Genomic DNA, 15000 nt, shown 5'->3' with positions numbered 1-15000 from the left:
GATGTAGATGTTCTTGGGGCTGTCGGCCTGGCTGGCGTTGAGCGGCGACGAGCTGGGGTTCATAGGCACGTAGTTGTCCTCCGAGTTGCCGCTGTCGGAGCGCGTCAGAGGCGCTTTCGCTCGCTGGCGGGAGAACAGATCACGGAGACATAGTGAGCTTGCTGCTGGGCAGGCATTCAAGACACAACACTAGAAAAAATCAATTGTTTCTTCCTTGGGTCATTTCAGACTTTCCCTAAAAATTTAATTGAAATCCATCCATAACTTTTAAAGTTATCTTGCGAACAAGCAAATAGACAAACAAACAAACAGACAAACAAACAAACAAACAAATCCCGATGAAAACAAAGCCTCCTTGGTGGAGGTCATAATAGTGATGATGGACTCAGTGCACTTAATGCTTGGTTACATTCACTGCTTACAGTAAATCATTACAACAGAACAACATGGAGGGACACCAACCAACAACAAAATAAACAGAGTAGACCAGCTATTTTGTCTCAGTAAGACCAGAAAATAATTGTCCACACCACCCTGAAATCCAACCATTCATCATCCACATTAGTGGGGCTGGATATCAAATGAGGTGCTTTGCGTTACGCTGGGAGTCATGCAGGCATGAGTGAACAGGCACAGGATGAAGAGCTGCTACCCCAGCATCTGCTCCCGATGATGATGATGATGATGATGACTTACCAGATAGGAGCTGAAGCCATCATTGACAGATTCCACCGACTGGCCTCCTGAGTTATTGAAGTAGATGGGCCGTTGGTGACTGTTGGTCTCAAAGGAAGAACCTGAGAGGAGAGAGAGAGAGAGAGACATAAAGAGAAAATGAAAAAGAGAAAGAGAGATGAAAAGAGAGAGAGAGAGAGAGAACCAATCATGATTGAGCCACCCACCAACTCATTCTGCAGTTCAGTTAAAAGTAATTCTAAACCCAGGAACCAAAAAAGAGCCCCCTCAGGGCAAAAGTCTAAGGAGGAAAGAACACAATGACAACAAAGAGAAAAAAGGTCAAAGTCTTGTGACCAGGGCTGGAATTCTGGCCACGGCAGGTTCCTGCGTGGTGCATTCCTGCATAAATTTTAATGCTGAAACCGACCCCAGCGAAAGAGAACAACCGGAGCTGGTCAGTCGTTACATAAAACGCCTCAATGCTTCCTAATAGGCCTTTCTGGGGATGAGGGAGGGAGAGAAATAAATAGAGAGAGAGAGAAAGAAAAAGAAAAAAAAGACGCTCAGGTGTAGGAACAGACTGCCGCCAGGGTAGACGGGGGTCAAAAGGTGACCTCGCGGCTGGTGCCTCAGCGGGTGTGGGCCGGGCCAGGCCCGTGTTAGTTACCGGCCACCAGGGGGAGGGGTGCAAACGGAGCCTGCTGCTTTCCTCCCTCTCTCTCTCTCTCTCTCTCTCCCTCTCTCCCTCTCTCTCTCTGCTTTTTTTTTTTTTATTGCTTATCAGCCTGGAACGAGACATTCTGGTGCTGCTGCTGCCGGCTCGGCTTGAATTTCATTAGCCTCCCAGCAGAGCGACGTCTGCCAGATTGCCCCTTTGTTTTTTTCTCATCAGTAGCTACTGTGAGAGAGAGAGAGGGAGGGTGGGAGGGAGAGAGAGAGAGAGAGAGAGAGAGAGAGAGGGGTATGTTAAAAAGATAAAGGTAGAGAAACAGAGAGAGGGAGGGAGGGGGAAGAAATGAGTGAGAGTAAAAGAAATAGAGTGGGAAAAACAGAGTCGGAGAAAGAGAGGATATGTTGAAACAATAAAGACAGAGGAACAGAAAGCCAGAGAAGTAGAGAGAGAGAGAGGGGGGGAGAGAGAGGGAGAGAGATAGAGAGAGAGGGAAGAAGAGAGAGAGAGAGAGAGATAGAGATGTGGAGAGGAGTAAAAGAGAGGGAAGGAGAGTAATGTGCTCCACAATGGAACAACATGTTTTCCACTGTGGACGAGCGGGGGCCAGTCGCCGCCCGGTTCAGCCGCCTCATTCCAAGGATGAGGAAACTATCTGCCCTGGCTCACAACAACAAGACAGGAGTGAGTGTCCCTAATGAGGAAATGTTCCTCAACAAGAGCACTGGGCCAGAGGAACCGAGGAAGCCTCTGCCCTGCAGTATACATACAGCATGTTCTGCCTACGGAACCCCCACTATGGGAGGGGTGGGGGGGTGAGAACCTGTTTACATAGACGCTTTGAGGGTGTGATTTTATCTGTCCGTGTGTGTGTGTGTGTGTGTGTGTGTGTGTGTGTGTGTGTGTGCGTGTGTGTGCATACGCATGTTAGTTGGTGTGTGTGTGATGTGTGATGTGTGATGTGTGTGTGTGTGTGTGTGTGTGGGGGGCTTTCCACCTGTGTATGTGTGCATGTGTGTGTGTGTATGTTTTACACACTAAGATCTCAAACCCACCTCGATGTAGCCTGATGTTCTCCACCGCGGGCAGCGTGTTCCTCCGAGGAATCACGGTGGTGGTCGCCACCTCCCCGTTGTGGCCGCCGAACGACTGCGGGCTCCCCCAGCGCGTGTCCGAGCCCTGGCTGCCCCCGGGCTTGGGGGGCCTGGGCGGGGGCCCCGCTCCGGCCGAGGCGGCCTCCGTCCCCGAGCCGGAGGGCAGCGCGTTGTGGTTCTTGTCGAAGGCGCGCGGCGTCTGGTAGAACGAGCCCGGCGGCGTGGGCAGCCGATCGTAGTTGTCCGGCAGCGCCCGGTCGTTGGCCAGCGGCGCGTTGCACGGCGTCTTGTAGGCGTACACCTCCTCGGCGCCGTCCAGCTCCAGCTCGGAGAAGCCCAGGCCGCCGTGGTGGTGCGCCGAGCCCTCCGAGCTGTAGCCCCGCGGCAGGACGTAGCAGGACGAGCCCTCGCGCGGAGACCCTGCCCTGGAGGAGGACGGGAGAGCCTGGCCCGGCTGCGGCATCACCGACCCCTGCTGCTGGTTCTGGTTGTGCCGGCTGGGCTTGGGCAGGCTGTAGAAGCCCTGCAGCTGGGAGCCCATGCCGTTGAGGCAGTGGGAGAAGCCGTGCGTGAGCTTCTGCACCGCCGAGTCGCTGCCCACCAGCAGGCTGCTGCGCGTGGCCTGGGAGAAGCTAGCGCTCCTGCAAACACAGCACACATCAAACACAGATGAATACGCATGCAACAACAACAACAACAACAACAACAACAACAACGTATAGGCCACACACACTCACAGATACAGATAATCACACCACACATCAACACAGATGAATACGCATGCAACAACAACAACAACGTATACAGTAAGCCACACACACTCACAGATACAGATAATTAAACACACATCAAACACAGATGAATACGCATGCAACAACAACAACAACAACAACAACGTATAGGCCACACACACTCACAGATACAGATAATCACACCACACATCCACACAGATGAATACGCATGCAACAACAACAACATATTGGCCACACACACTCACAGATACAGATCATCACACACACTCATGCAACACAAATAGCACACAAGTAAACACACACATGTGTGTATTTACACCGCTACACATCACACACATCACACACTCATATTCTATCATGTTTAAACACTGTTAGAGAGATATAAAACACAAATCCATGCGTTGAGTGCACCCAAAGTTGTCCACAGAAATAAACAATAAACATAAATATTTATTTTAACCTCTACTGTGAACTCTTCCACTCTTCCAGGCGGATCAGCATACAACCTCACAGCCATATGTCCATATGCACACAACATGCAACACATATGTTACATGCACAGTAAGGGACTGAAGGAACACACACACACACACACACACACACACACACACACACACACACACACACACACACACACACACACACACACACACACACACACACACACACACACACACACAAAGTCAGCCTTCATTATGCCAATTTTGACAGGGCTAATCAGGGCCTCTCAGAAACAGACATCTGCCAGCCTCTCCCTCCATGGCATCGCCCTGAAGGGGTCACCTTACCCTGAGCCGCCCCAAATCTGTGCCAATGCACAAATGACCAGGGGCTACCTGTGGTGCATGCCAGCTCCTCACAGCATGAACACTTACAAACAGATGCGTGTTGGATATAATGAAGTGTACAAAAAGCGTATAGATTGCATTTATGTTTCCAGTTTCAGAAGCCTTCTTCAAAAGCCTTTTCTTACACGCAGTACCTCTATTAGCCACTAGAGGTGGACACGCACAGTGTTTTTGTTTGTATATCCTTTTGCCTCTCCCTGACGTAAAAACCAGAAACACTGACAAGTGATTGATACTCCCTTTGAGAGTGCAATTTCATAATGGACCTGGTGCTCTATCTGAAGAAATAAATCCTTCTTGTTTTGCTTTCCTGATGATGTGCCATTTTACCAGCTCGATCACTAACCAGGCCTGCGCTCTGCGGGGTGATAGGACCAGGGGGAAGGGGAATGAGGCCACAGCCCCACAGCACGTACACACGGCTTGGGAGGGCGAACGCTCGGAGACTGGCTAGGCTAGGAGAGAGAGGGAGGACATTTTTTCCCACAGTAAATAGACTCGGACTGGCACCCGAGGGGTCACGGGTCATTTGTTTACGCAGCTCTGCACAAGGACTGCACATCAGAGCCTTGTTTGTATGTGTGTGTGTACGTGTGGGGGTGTGTGTGTTTGTGTGTGTGAGCATGTGAGTATGTGTGTGTGTGTCTCTGTGTGTGTGTGTGTATCTCTGGAATATTGGTGTGTGTTTGTGTGTTCAGGGGCACGCTGTTTCGTGCCGTTAAAGGCGGATAATACATGTGAAAACATAATAGGCTTTAGCCGCTGCAACACAAATATGTCTCTCTCTCTTTCCACCCCTCTCTCTCTCTCTCTCTCTCGTCCCACACCCTCACCTCGGTCTACCCCTAATGCATCTGGGTCCAGCGCACGCATCCTGTCAGTGCCTTAGGTTTCGGTTTCTCTTAATCACCTTGAGACAATGCGCATTGTTCGGGGCACCCTGTAAATACAGATGAGATGAGCAACCGAGCTGGTCGACCTTGTGGCTGGTGAGGAAGACTACCCCCTGCCCCGGCTGCAAGGACGAAGGCTCCAGGCGGGAGAGGGGGGGGGGGGGGGGGGCAGGACTGAAAAACAATGGTCGAGGAGGAGACTGGATATAAACTCAGCTATGTGTGTATCGTCCCCGCGCAAACATTTAGATGTAGGTCACTGTTGTTTTTCCGCTGGCACTGCACACTGAGTTGCGGTGCAGGTTGAGGACTCTTCAGTGTGTGTGTGTGTGTGACAAATGCAGCGAGCGGTCCAATAATCTCGTCAGTTAGCGTTGGTATTTACCCCAGTATCCTAACAAATGGAAGAGGCCTGTGCCACTGGCCCGGGACTGAACTCTCATCGACCTGCCGAGCGTACTAAAAACAAGCGAACGTCAAAGAGATATATCATAAATGAGAACAAACTATTACACGCTTTTCCATTCAATTTTTCGTCGTGGGCATTGCAGATCGATACATTAGACACACAGCGGAGAGCTACCCCCCCCCCCCCCCACCACACACACACACACCCTGCCAGTGTGCGTCAGACACACCCGCATCAGCTCCAGGAGGCCAATCAGGCGAATTACCCCCGCAAACTCCTCCAGCATCCCAATGATTAATCGACGGCTCTCTCCGGCTGCGCAAGTGCAATTTATAGCCCTCTCAATTCATTTGGCCTGGCCATCTTGGCCCCCACATAATGATCATAGCGTAATATCTAATTTGGATGTGAAGAATGATTAGTCACCCCTGGTGTCAGGTCATTCTGATGAATGGAGAGGTTTGTGGGGGGACAGGGCGAGCGCGAGACTAATCTTCGCAGCGCGTTCTCGGTGTTCCTCGGTGTGACTTACATCTGGCGGATTAAGATTTTATTTCCCCTCACACACTCTTCTCGCCTGTTCTCTCGGGTGTGTGAAGACGTTTATGCAGAGGCTGCGGGCTGGAGCCGGTGGTTTCTCCCTGTCGGCTGTCTGCGGGCGCGGCCGGGGTGGGTGGGGGGGTGGGGCGGGGGTGATGGATTGCTGTGGCCGTGATCGTTGATCACACAGGACGCGGAACTCGGGATGCGGAATTATTATTAAGATGCCACTCTCCGTGCCAGGGAGGCAGCGGTCGGAGACTACGGACCAAACGGATGAATAGGTGGACGAGGAGCGAGGGAGCGAGGGAGAGAGGAGGTGAAGAGAATGAGTGAACAGAGGAGTAAATGAATGCAAATTAATGAATATATCAGCGAGTGTGTGAGTATGGGGGTGTGCCAGTGAGTAAGCGGGAGGGTGTGTGTGTGTCTGTGTGTGTTTTGGAGACGTGTGTGAGTAAGTGCATGCGTGCATGACTGGACGGCTATGCTGGATGGATATTTGGGTGTGAGAAAAAGACCAGCCCCACCCAGATCACCAAATATGATGTAATGCAGGTCGCAGTTCAAGTGTCTGAACAAGTAGAGAATAAACACAAAAGGACACCGACACAATATAAGTGCTCTTCTTGTAGAATTTGGCCTTTTAGATCTGAAACATTTGGACACTGTTCGTCCATCTTAGTTTTTGTTTCTCATTGATATTGTTTTTTTTTTAATTTTACCATGCAGGCCACCGTACGGAGACAAATACCTGAGTGGTTTCAACTCAAACGTGCCAAAGTGCCGCCCACATCTGTCTCATCCCAGGGCGGCTGCCCACACTGATCAAGTGATCCCCACAACTAAATTCCTCGCCGCCATATCAGTTTCATCTATGTGACACAGCCAGTTTGGGTGTCTGGCTGAGTGAGTGTGTGTGTGTGTGTGTGTGGCCCTGGGGTTGTGTGACAGAACAGAGGAACCACCCCCCTCCTCCTTCATGCACTCCCCTTCCATTGAGGGAGGGGTTCTGGGGGTGTTAGGTTAAGCTAAGGTCGCGACCTCTTACCGAGTGCCCTCCGTCTTCCTGCTCAAGCACTGGTGCAGGAGGAGGTAGTCCTGGGGCGCCGAGTTGGGCAGGGAGCCGTGCCCGTGGCGCACGGGCATGTCGAAGGTGAAGAGCATGGGCTGGCTGGAGTGGACGGGGCCGGCGGACTTGCGCTCGCCCACCAGGGGCGCCAGCGAGCCCCCGAGGTCACCGGGCATGGAGCGAGGCATGGGGGCAGAGGACGACCTCTCGTCTGCAAAGGCAAAGGACAACAGAGAACAGAAAAACAACAAGCAGTTAGTGGCGGAGCAAACAAACAGACTTGTTTGGGTGTTGTTTACGGCGGGTTGTTTGCGCAGGTGGTGCTCACGTCAACCACAGTTTGGTTTTGCTTGTTTTTTTATTTTATCCCTTCGGACCAAAAATACTATCACTTTCACTTTCTGTTCTTTTGTTTTGTTTTGTTTTCAGTGGAATGTCAGACCCAAAAAAACAGAGACTGTGAGTAGTAGAAGTAGTAGTGGCTAGGAAATAATTTAACAGCACACCCACACCCACACACACACACACACACACACACACACACAAACAAAACTGAACCACTGCTTTGGTCAAGGCTGCTCCTTTAAATCCATTTCCTCCATTGGCCCTGCGGCATTCCCGACTTAACAAAAGACCCCCCCCCCCCCACCCCAACAGCAGCAGTGTGCCCATCCGCGGTCTCCCGCCCTGATCAATGAAGTCAAAAGGCCAGGACGGGGGATCAACTGGGGGCTTTAAGCCCTAACATCCATGTCCACTTGGACTCAATAGCCCTCAGTATGCCCTCTGAAACTCAATCAGGAAAGAGGGGCTATCCATCCATCAGGACGGAGGGGAAAGGGGGGTTGGGGGGAGGGGGGGGTGCGGATGGGTGATAGGAGGAAAGGAGGGGGGTGTCAAGAGCACAATCCTTCTGTTTTTGGAGACTTCTGACAAAGGTCACACATCCCATCAGCGGCCTCTCAGCCCCCTCTTTACTGTGGTAATGATAAGCACACTGTTGGGTCAAGCCTCATCAGCACAGCTTCTCTTCCTCTCTCTCTCTCTCTCTCTTTTTCCCTCTCTCTCCCTCTCTCTTTCTCTCTTCCTCTCTCTCTCCCTCTCCTTCTCTCTCTCTCTCTCTCTCTCTCTCTCTCTCTCTCTTTTCTGTTCTTTTCTATCTGCTTTCTCTATCGGGGAGACAGGGGGGCCCTGTGTGAACGGAGTGGCCTTTCAGCGGTGTTGTTGCTCGGTGACATCTTTGATTTCTGCAGCCGTGGGTCTGCCGAGCCGGGGCCGGTCTCAGGCCCGGCCGCCCAAAATAGCTCCGGGCCCTGTGCCAGGAACCAGGAAGTCCACATGACCCCTTTCTCACTCTCTCTCTCTCTCTCTCTCTCTCTCTCTCTCTCTCTCGCTCGTTTACTCTCCCTCTTTCGTTCTCTCTCCCACTCATCCCTCCTCTGCCTGCTTCTCGCTCTGTACTCCCTTACACTATTCATCCTTCGTTCTGTGCTCTCTATCCATCTCTCCCTCCCTCTCTCTCTCCTCCAAATCCTTCTCTTTCTCCTTGCCCACGATTCTTCTCTTCCTTACAATCTCTCTCTCTCTCTCTGCCTCTATTTCTGTTCTTTCGCTCAGTTCTCTTTCAATTCCTTTGTGTATTCTTTTCTCTCTTTTCATTTATCCCTCTTTCAGACCTTAGTCATTTGCTTTCTTATTCTTTCCATTTGCCAATCTCGTCTTCCCTCCCACGACTAACTCTCCCCCTCTCTCCATCTCACTCCAACCATTTACGCTCCTCTCTTACTCTCAAATGTTCTGTTTTCACTCCTCTCCTTGATCTCTCTCACTTTCTCCTACACACACACACACACACACACACACACACACACACACACACACAAACACACACACACACACACACACACACACACACACACACACAAAATCACACTCACACAAACACACAGACACACAGACACACACACACACACACACAAACACACAAACACACACACACACACACACACACACACACACACACACACACACACACTATCTCTTGCTGATAATTATAACAGGAGAGAGGGGAGGGAAGGGAGTGGAGTGGTGTAGGTGTAGGCGGTGTGGTGCGGTGCGGTCTACTACTCTCGCAACTATCTCTGCTGAACCAGCCAATGCATGCTGGGAAGCAAACACCTCCAGCTCGCCCCCGTGACCCTGCTCTGGGAAGCGAGCTGCTTACGGCTCTCCCCGGACATATGGCTCATTTGCACTTTACAACTCAACAGATTCTTACACACTTCCACTGTTCTACTGCCGAGGAGAGCCAGGAAGAAGATGATGGGCGCCAAAGAGCTAAGTGATTTGAACAGACGATGATACACAAACGCTACAGACAGTTGAGCCCATAATGAGTCATGGTCACACCAAAGTTTGATTTAATACAATCTCTTATTTACTAAGAAAACACAGTTCTCTTTTTTTTAATTTATGTCTCTGGCACAATGAGTCATCTTTTGTTATGTGCTTATGTCATTTCCAGACAGACGAAGGGTCAAATAAAGATATTTATGGCAAAATATGCCATGGGTATGAATCATTTGGGCTTTAGCTGTGTCTGCAGTCCGTACATCATGTTATGAGAAATTAATGCATACAGATTATGTGTGCAGCATATGGCATGCTGTTTATGAGTAACTTCACTCACACGTGGGAGACAGAGAGAGAGAGAGAGAGAGAGAGAGAGAGAGAGAGAAAGAGAGAGAGAGAGAGACTCACATAACTGCACACATCCTGAATTTCACCCTCAGTGGAAACACTAGTACCCCTCGCTGAAAGAAAAGAGTGGCCTTGCGCAGCCTTGTTGGTGTGGGCTGCCATGGGCCCACCCTGACCACCAGAGCGTCACCGCGGCCCAACAGGGAAGTACGGGCCTCTCACTGACCAATGAGGTCACATCATGGCCCCGGGGCAGTGAAGCGCTGGGACAGGGAACTGCAGGAGTCTACACCCACCCTCATCCATTACCCCTCCCCCTCCCCCTCCACCCAATCACCACCACCACCACCATACCGCCCCCCCCCCCCAACCTCCTCCTCCTCCCTACTGACCACTACAGTGCAGGACGGAGGGAGAGAACAAGCCTGCAGTCCAGGAGCACTTCCAAACAACTTCAATCAGGCCATTGTTATCAGGGCGACTCAGAGAGAGTCTCCAGTGGCCGGGCAAGGGCGTGAGGCAGTACACACCGGGCCAATTACTACACCAGGCCAGCGCTACACCAAGCCAATACTACACAAGTGGTTAGATACGCATTAGAGGATACGTACAGTATGTGTGTGCATTCACTCATTTGTGAATACACACACACACACACACACACACACACACACACACACACACACACACACACACACACACACACACACACACACACACACACACACACACACACACACACACACACACACACACACACACACACACACACACACACACACACACACGCACGCACCAATATAGACACAAATATGTACACGTCCACACACAGACGCCCATAAAAGCATCCATGCAGGATCCAGGCCATTGCACCCAGGGCCTACTAACACGCACAGATGTATTGATTATTGAAGGGGTGTGTGTGTGTGTTTGTGTGTGTGGTTGTGTGTGTGTGCGGAAGCAGTGGGGGCGAGAGAGCACCACGCTGTCGGTTCAGAGTTTAGCTGCCGCGGATGAGTCGTGTTGCAGAGTAAACTTCACTCGAGGGAGAAGGCAAAAAATAAAGCGAAGCTCGCTAGAAGCAATAGAGGGCTGCTGAACGTAAAGGTCTGCTCTGGTGATGTGGGATTCTTTTTTTTTTTTTTGGATTTGTTCTTGTGACCTCAAACCAGATGAGGAAAGGTCAGAGAGAATGGTAAACAGCTGGGCAGCGGGCAGTCATCCTAGTCCCAGTAGGGAGTAGCCACAGTGGCTCATCACGGACACTAATGGGAGATGTGATCAATATGGCTACAGTTGGGCTGGCCCGAAGGGGAAAAAAATAAGATATATATTTATATATATATATATACAGTATATATATATATAAATATATCCCACGTCTGTTGTTTATTCAAGAACGAAAATCAACACTTGACCACAAAGTGCTTTTGCAGCTGAGCCAATAGCTGGGCTCCACGTGGACATTGAAGATATTACAGAAAGGAACATCAAACATTTTCTCCGCAATTACATTTGAAAGCTGTTGTACATTTCACTGACCCCTGAAAATGAAAAAAATAAAAATAAAAATAAATATGAAACTGTAATTTGCGAAGGGGAGGCTGCATGAGACAGTAGATGTGGCTTAAATTTCCCATCAAATCAGATCTTTGAGAACACCAGTCATGCGCTTGAAGCGCCGTCCAAATGCCAGCTGGTCAGCCGGCTTAGCGAATAACTCATCGTTGCACTGGGTCAAAGACCAAACGAGTTCACAAGGAATTTTCCATTCGCGCTCCAAACGATACACTACCTTCTGTACCATCAGTACTGTGTTGACATCATGTAATCGATTTAGCCCCGGTGGTCTCTGGAGTCCAAAATTAGAAGAAGCCCGGTGTGGCGACGGGTACACAAGGCCTGTCTTTGTAGGGAACTCATTTCCTCCCTCCTACCCCATCAAAGTCAAACAAGGACAGCTCATAATACAATTTGTCACTATTACATAAAAATAGAAATATGAGATGATGACCAAATCTGATTAAAGTGAGAGTGGAAGATGGAGAACGAGAGAGACGGGGGAGAGAAAAGAGGGAGAGAGGGAGAGGGAGGGAGAGAGAAATAGGATTCCACGGATTCTTAAGTTTAAAAATGGAACACGGTGATCTTGATGTGATCTGTTGTTGCAGTTCTTTTTCTTTTTTTTTTGTCATGCTACACCAATCATGACCTCTCAATGAAAATATTACAGCAACAGAAAGACAAGTCTTACACATTAAGCAATAGCGGCAATAACGAAGCAATAGCTGCCTCGCTGTGTAACTGAAACAACTATACACACTACACCAACGCCAAAGAACTTCTCCTCACAAGCACTGTACTATAGACGGCGAATTAGTCACAGAATTAGAAACAATTAGGCGACGGTGCTCGGGGAGAACACCCTTGGGGACGCATCCCAAACGGAGCACTGGATACCGGTCGCATTCCAAACAGCAACAACAGGAGCAGACAGACATCTTGTGTCCCTCGGGAACCCTTTCCTCCTCACTCACTCACTCACTCAGGATGGCTGGGATGGGCCACTCCATCACACACAAACAACCCACCAGCTCCCTCACGGCATCCCGGGACAGCCATTTGCATTCCTGGACTCCTGTGCCCGACTCCATTTTCCTAAACGAGATGGACAGGGCCAGATAATGGCCCCAGAGCTGCTGGTCACTGCAGGCCACAGGCTGGTGGATGTGGCCATAAATGCGTGCGGGGGCTGGTGCCTAGCTGGTGGGACCACTTCTGGGAGGCCTGGGAGGGGGGGCGGGGGGATGGGGGGGTGCTGCTAAGACAAGTGTATGGGTAGATGCTTTAGAAAGACTCTTTTCTTTGTAGCATCCTCTGTATATTTGATAATTTTCTTTCTTTCTTTCCTGCTTTTCTTTCTTTCTTTCTTTCAATATATTATTCCACTGTGCTCTTATCTTTTTTCCTATGCTTCTCTCTCCCTCTCTCCTTCTCTCTCTGGTGCAATTAGCAGAGTGACATGGAAGATGGCGAACGAGCGAGCGAGCGAGAGAGAGAGAGAGAGAGAGAGAGAGAGAGAGAGAGAGAGAGAGAGAGAGAGAGAGAGAGAGAGTGCAGGGCAGGAGGGAGCCCAGCCCGCCGGTGGTCTCTGATCACATTACTAACCCCCCCCCCCCCACCACCTCACCCCCACCGCTGCTCCTCAGCTCCACTGCGTCATGTGAGCACTGGCCTGCTCCACAGGACAACATCAATTAGCCTCCATGGAGAGAGTGTGCTGATCAATCAGACCGGGGGGGTGGTGTGTGTGTGTGTGTGTGTGTGTGTGTGTGTGTGTGTGTGTGTGTGTGTGTGTGTGGTGGGGTGGGAGGGCACTGAGGGAAGGCTGCATGGAAATGGGTAGGGGGGGGGGGGGTAGAAGAGAGGGTGGGGGGGGGGGGGGGGGGCAGGTCCCGCACGTCGGTTTCGTCAGCACCCATGAAATCACAGCGCCCGTTTTAGAGTGATTTCATTCTTCTCATGAAATCAAGACGAGTTTCCCTCTCATCTAATTTGCTATTTGCTTCTCTCTCTCTTTCCCTCCCTCCCTCCCTCCATCCATCCCTCCCTCCCTCTTTCTCTCCTTCTCTCTCTCTCTCTCTCTCTCTCTCTCTCTCTCTCTCTCCTTTGCGTGCTCTTTCCATCCCTTTGTGCCCTAGTTCCCAGTGCTGCATGCGTGCCCGTGCTTTTGTGTCACAGATAGATCTGAAAGCTGCTCCATGGCATAAGCTGTAGACTAAACAGGCGTGGTGTGGTGCGGTGTGGTGCGGTGCGGTGTGGAGCGGTGCGGGAGGTCTGCTCTGGGCATTAGTGGCCTCGTATTGTGTTTCGCTCTATCTCTCCCTTCTTCTCGGGGCAGGCGGTGGAAAAATTGAGAAGCAAGCGCGGTACCTGGAACGGGTCGGCACCAGAAGAACAGCGGAGCGGCGGGCGGGCGGGCGGCTGAGGCAAGGGGGAGGTCAACCCACCCTGACAGGCATTCCGAGGCCGGGGCCTAACAGCGCGGAGGGCTTGGAAATACTGAAGTCATGCAGCAGCGCACTGCACTACACCACACCACACCGGGAGAGGTGGAGGAGGAGGAGGAGGAGGAGGAGGAGGAGGAGGAGGAGGAGGAGGAGGGTGGAACAGGGAGGCTCCATCTCGGCCAGGAGTCAGGCCGGGACAGCCCCACCTCTGACCAGTGGAACTACAGTCACGGTGGGTGGGTGGATGGATGGATGGATAGAGGAAGGGTGTGTGTGCGTCAGGATGCGTTTTTGCCCCCATAGCTAACCCGATCCCTCGGTATCTCAATGAGCAAGCAGCAGTTTTACCAGATGATTCTCCCAGTGCCTGGTTATTCATGGATTCATGCTACAAATGTCACAGAATAAAGAAACGCTCTTAGCCAGATACACTCAGCCACCCACCGGGCCCAATGAGCTGAGCGGAGACAGATCCACCACACAGCGTACAGTCATGGTGGGTGCGTGGGTGGCTGGAGGGTGTGTTAGGATACCTTTGACCCCAAACTCACCCTCAGTATGTCAGCAGGAGCAGTGGTTACATTAGTAATCTGCGTTGTGTTGGCAACTGCCCGGCGTAGCCCTGCCCTGTAGCCAAGCTCAAACCCGTGAACTTGAGGCCCTTCAGATTGGGTGGAGGTTGTGTGCTAACAAGGAGGCTAAAGCCAACGGGTGCTAGGTGCATCTGTAGCTAGCACGTCTCTTTAGGCGTTGTGAGGGAGGTTTATGCCCATGATGCCAACTGGCTACTGCTATACATTCACACTACAACGACAACAGCAACAACTGCCATAGTGATTGAAGTGAACAAAAATAGCTACATTTGCGCAAAATACATGATCTCTGGAGAAAAGACGTCTGTAGATGTTTCTCAGCACTCTAACTTATTGTGATAGCATATCCAAAGTTAACCTCCCTCTGACTCCAAACCTGACCCACTGCCTTAAATAGTCTCCAGACAAACCCTTATATGAGAAATCACTACAGCAGAACAGTAGTCTTGAGAAGTGGTTCCTTCAGACCACAGCTCAGGGTATTCCTCACGTTCATCTTCAGGGAGCACTTAAGACAGCGGTCTGAATACATCATCTCCTGCTAGGGAACTGCCAAAAACCTTGCCAAGCTAAGTTCCCCAGGTACTCAAAAGACAGCGAGGCCCTCATTTACCTCATGTGATCCTCCCCTAAGCTTGAAACAGACCAAAACCACAAGAATGCTTATTAGTCGTACAAATGATTTGCTGATGAATAGGAAACTGACAGATATATGACCTGTAAACTTTTATGCAGGTGTCG

General features: G+C 50.8%; 1 protein-coding gene across 2 annotated transcripts in view; it reads right to left on the bottom strand.

The window, feature by feature from the left end:
- gab2 (GRB2-associated binding protein 2) overlaps window positions 1-15000 on the bottom strand; it is a 58870-nt gene that overhangs the window by 5850 nt on the left and 38020 nt on the right. For both annotated transcript variants that reach the window (XM_062552465.1, XM_062552466.1), the window contains exons 3-6: window positions 6936-7167; window positions 2404-3083; window positions 697-797; window positions 1-123 (exon numbers count right to left, since the gene is read on the bottom strand). The exon at window positions 1-123 is cut by the window's left edge. In XM_062552465.1, the coding sequence (XP_062408449.1) occupies window positions 1-123; window positions 697-797; window positions 2404-3083; window positions 6936-7167 (1136 nt within the window). The remainder of the gene's footprint in view (window positions 124-696; window positions 798-2403; window positions 3084-6935; window positions 7168-15000) is intronic.

Source organism: Sardina pilchardus, chromosome 13 (assembly GCF_963854185.1).
Source record: "Sardina pilchardus chromosome 13, fSarPil1.1, whole genome shotgun sequence".
Lineage (NCBI taxonomy): Eukaryota > Metazoa > Chordata > Actinopteri > Clupeiformes > Clupeidae > Sardina > Sardina pilchardus.
This window is presented reverse-complemented; position numbering and strand designations above follow the sequence as displayed.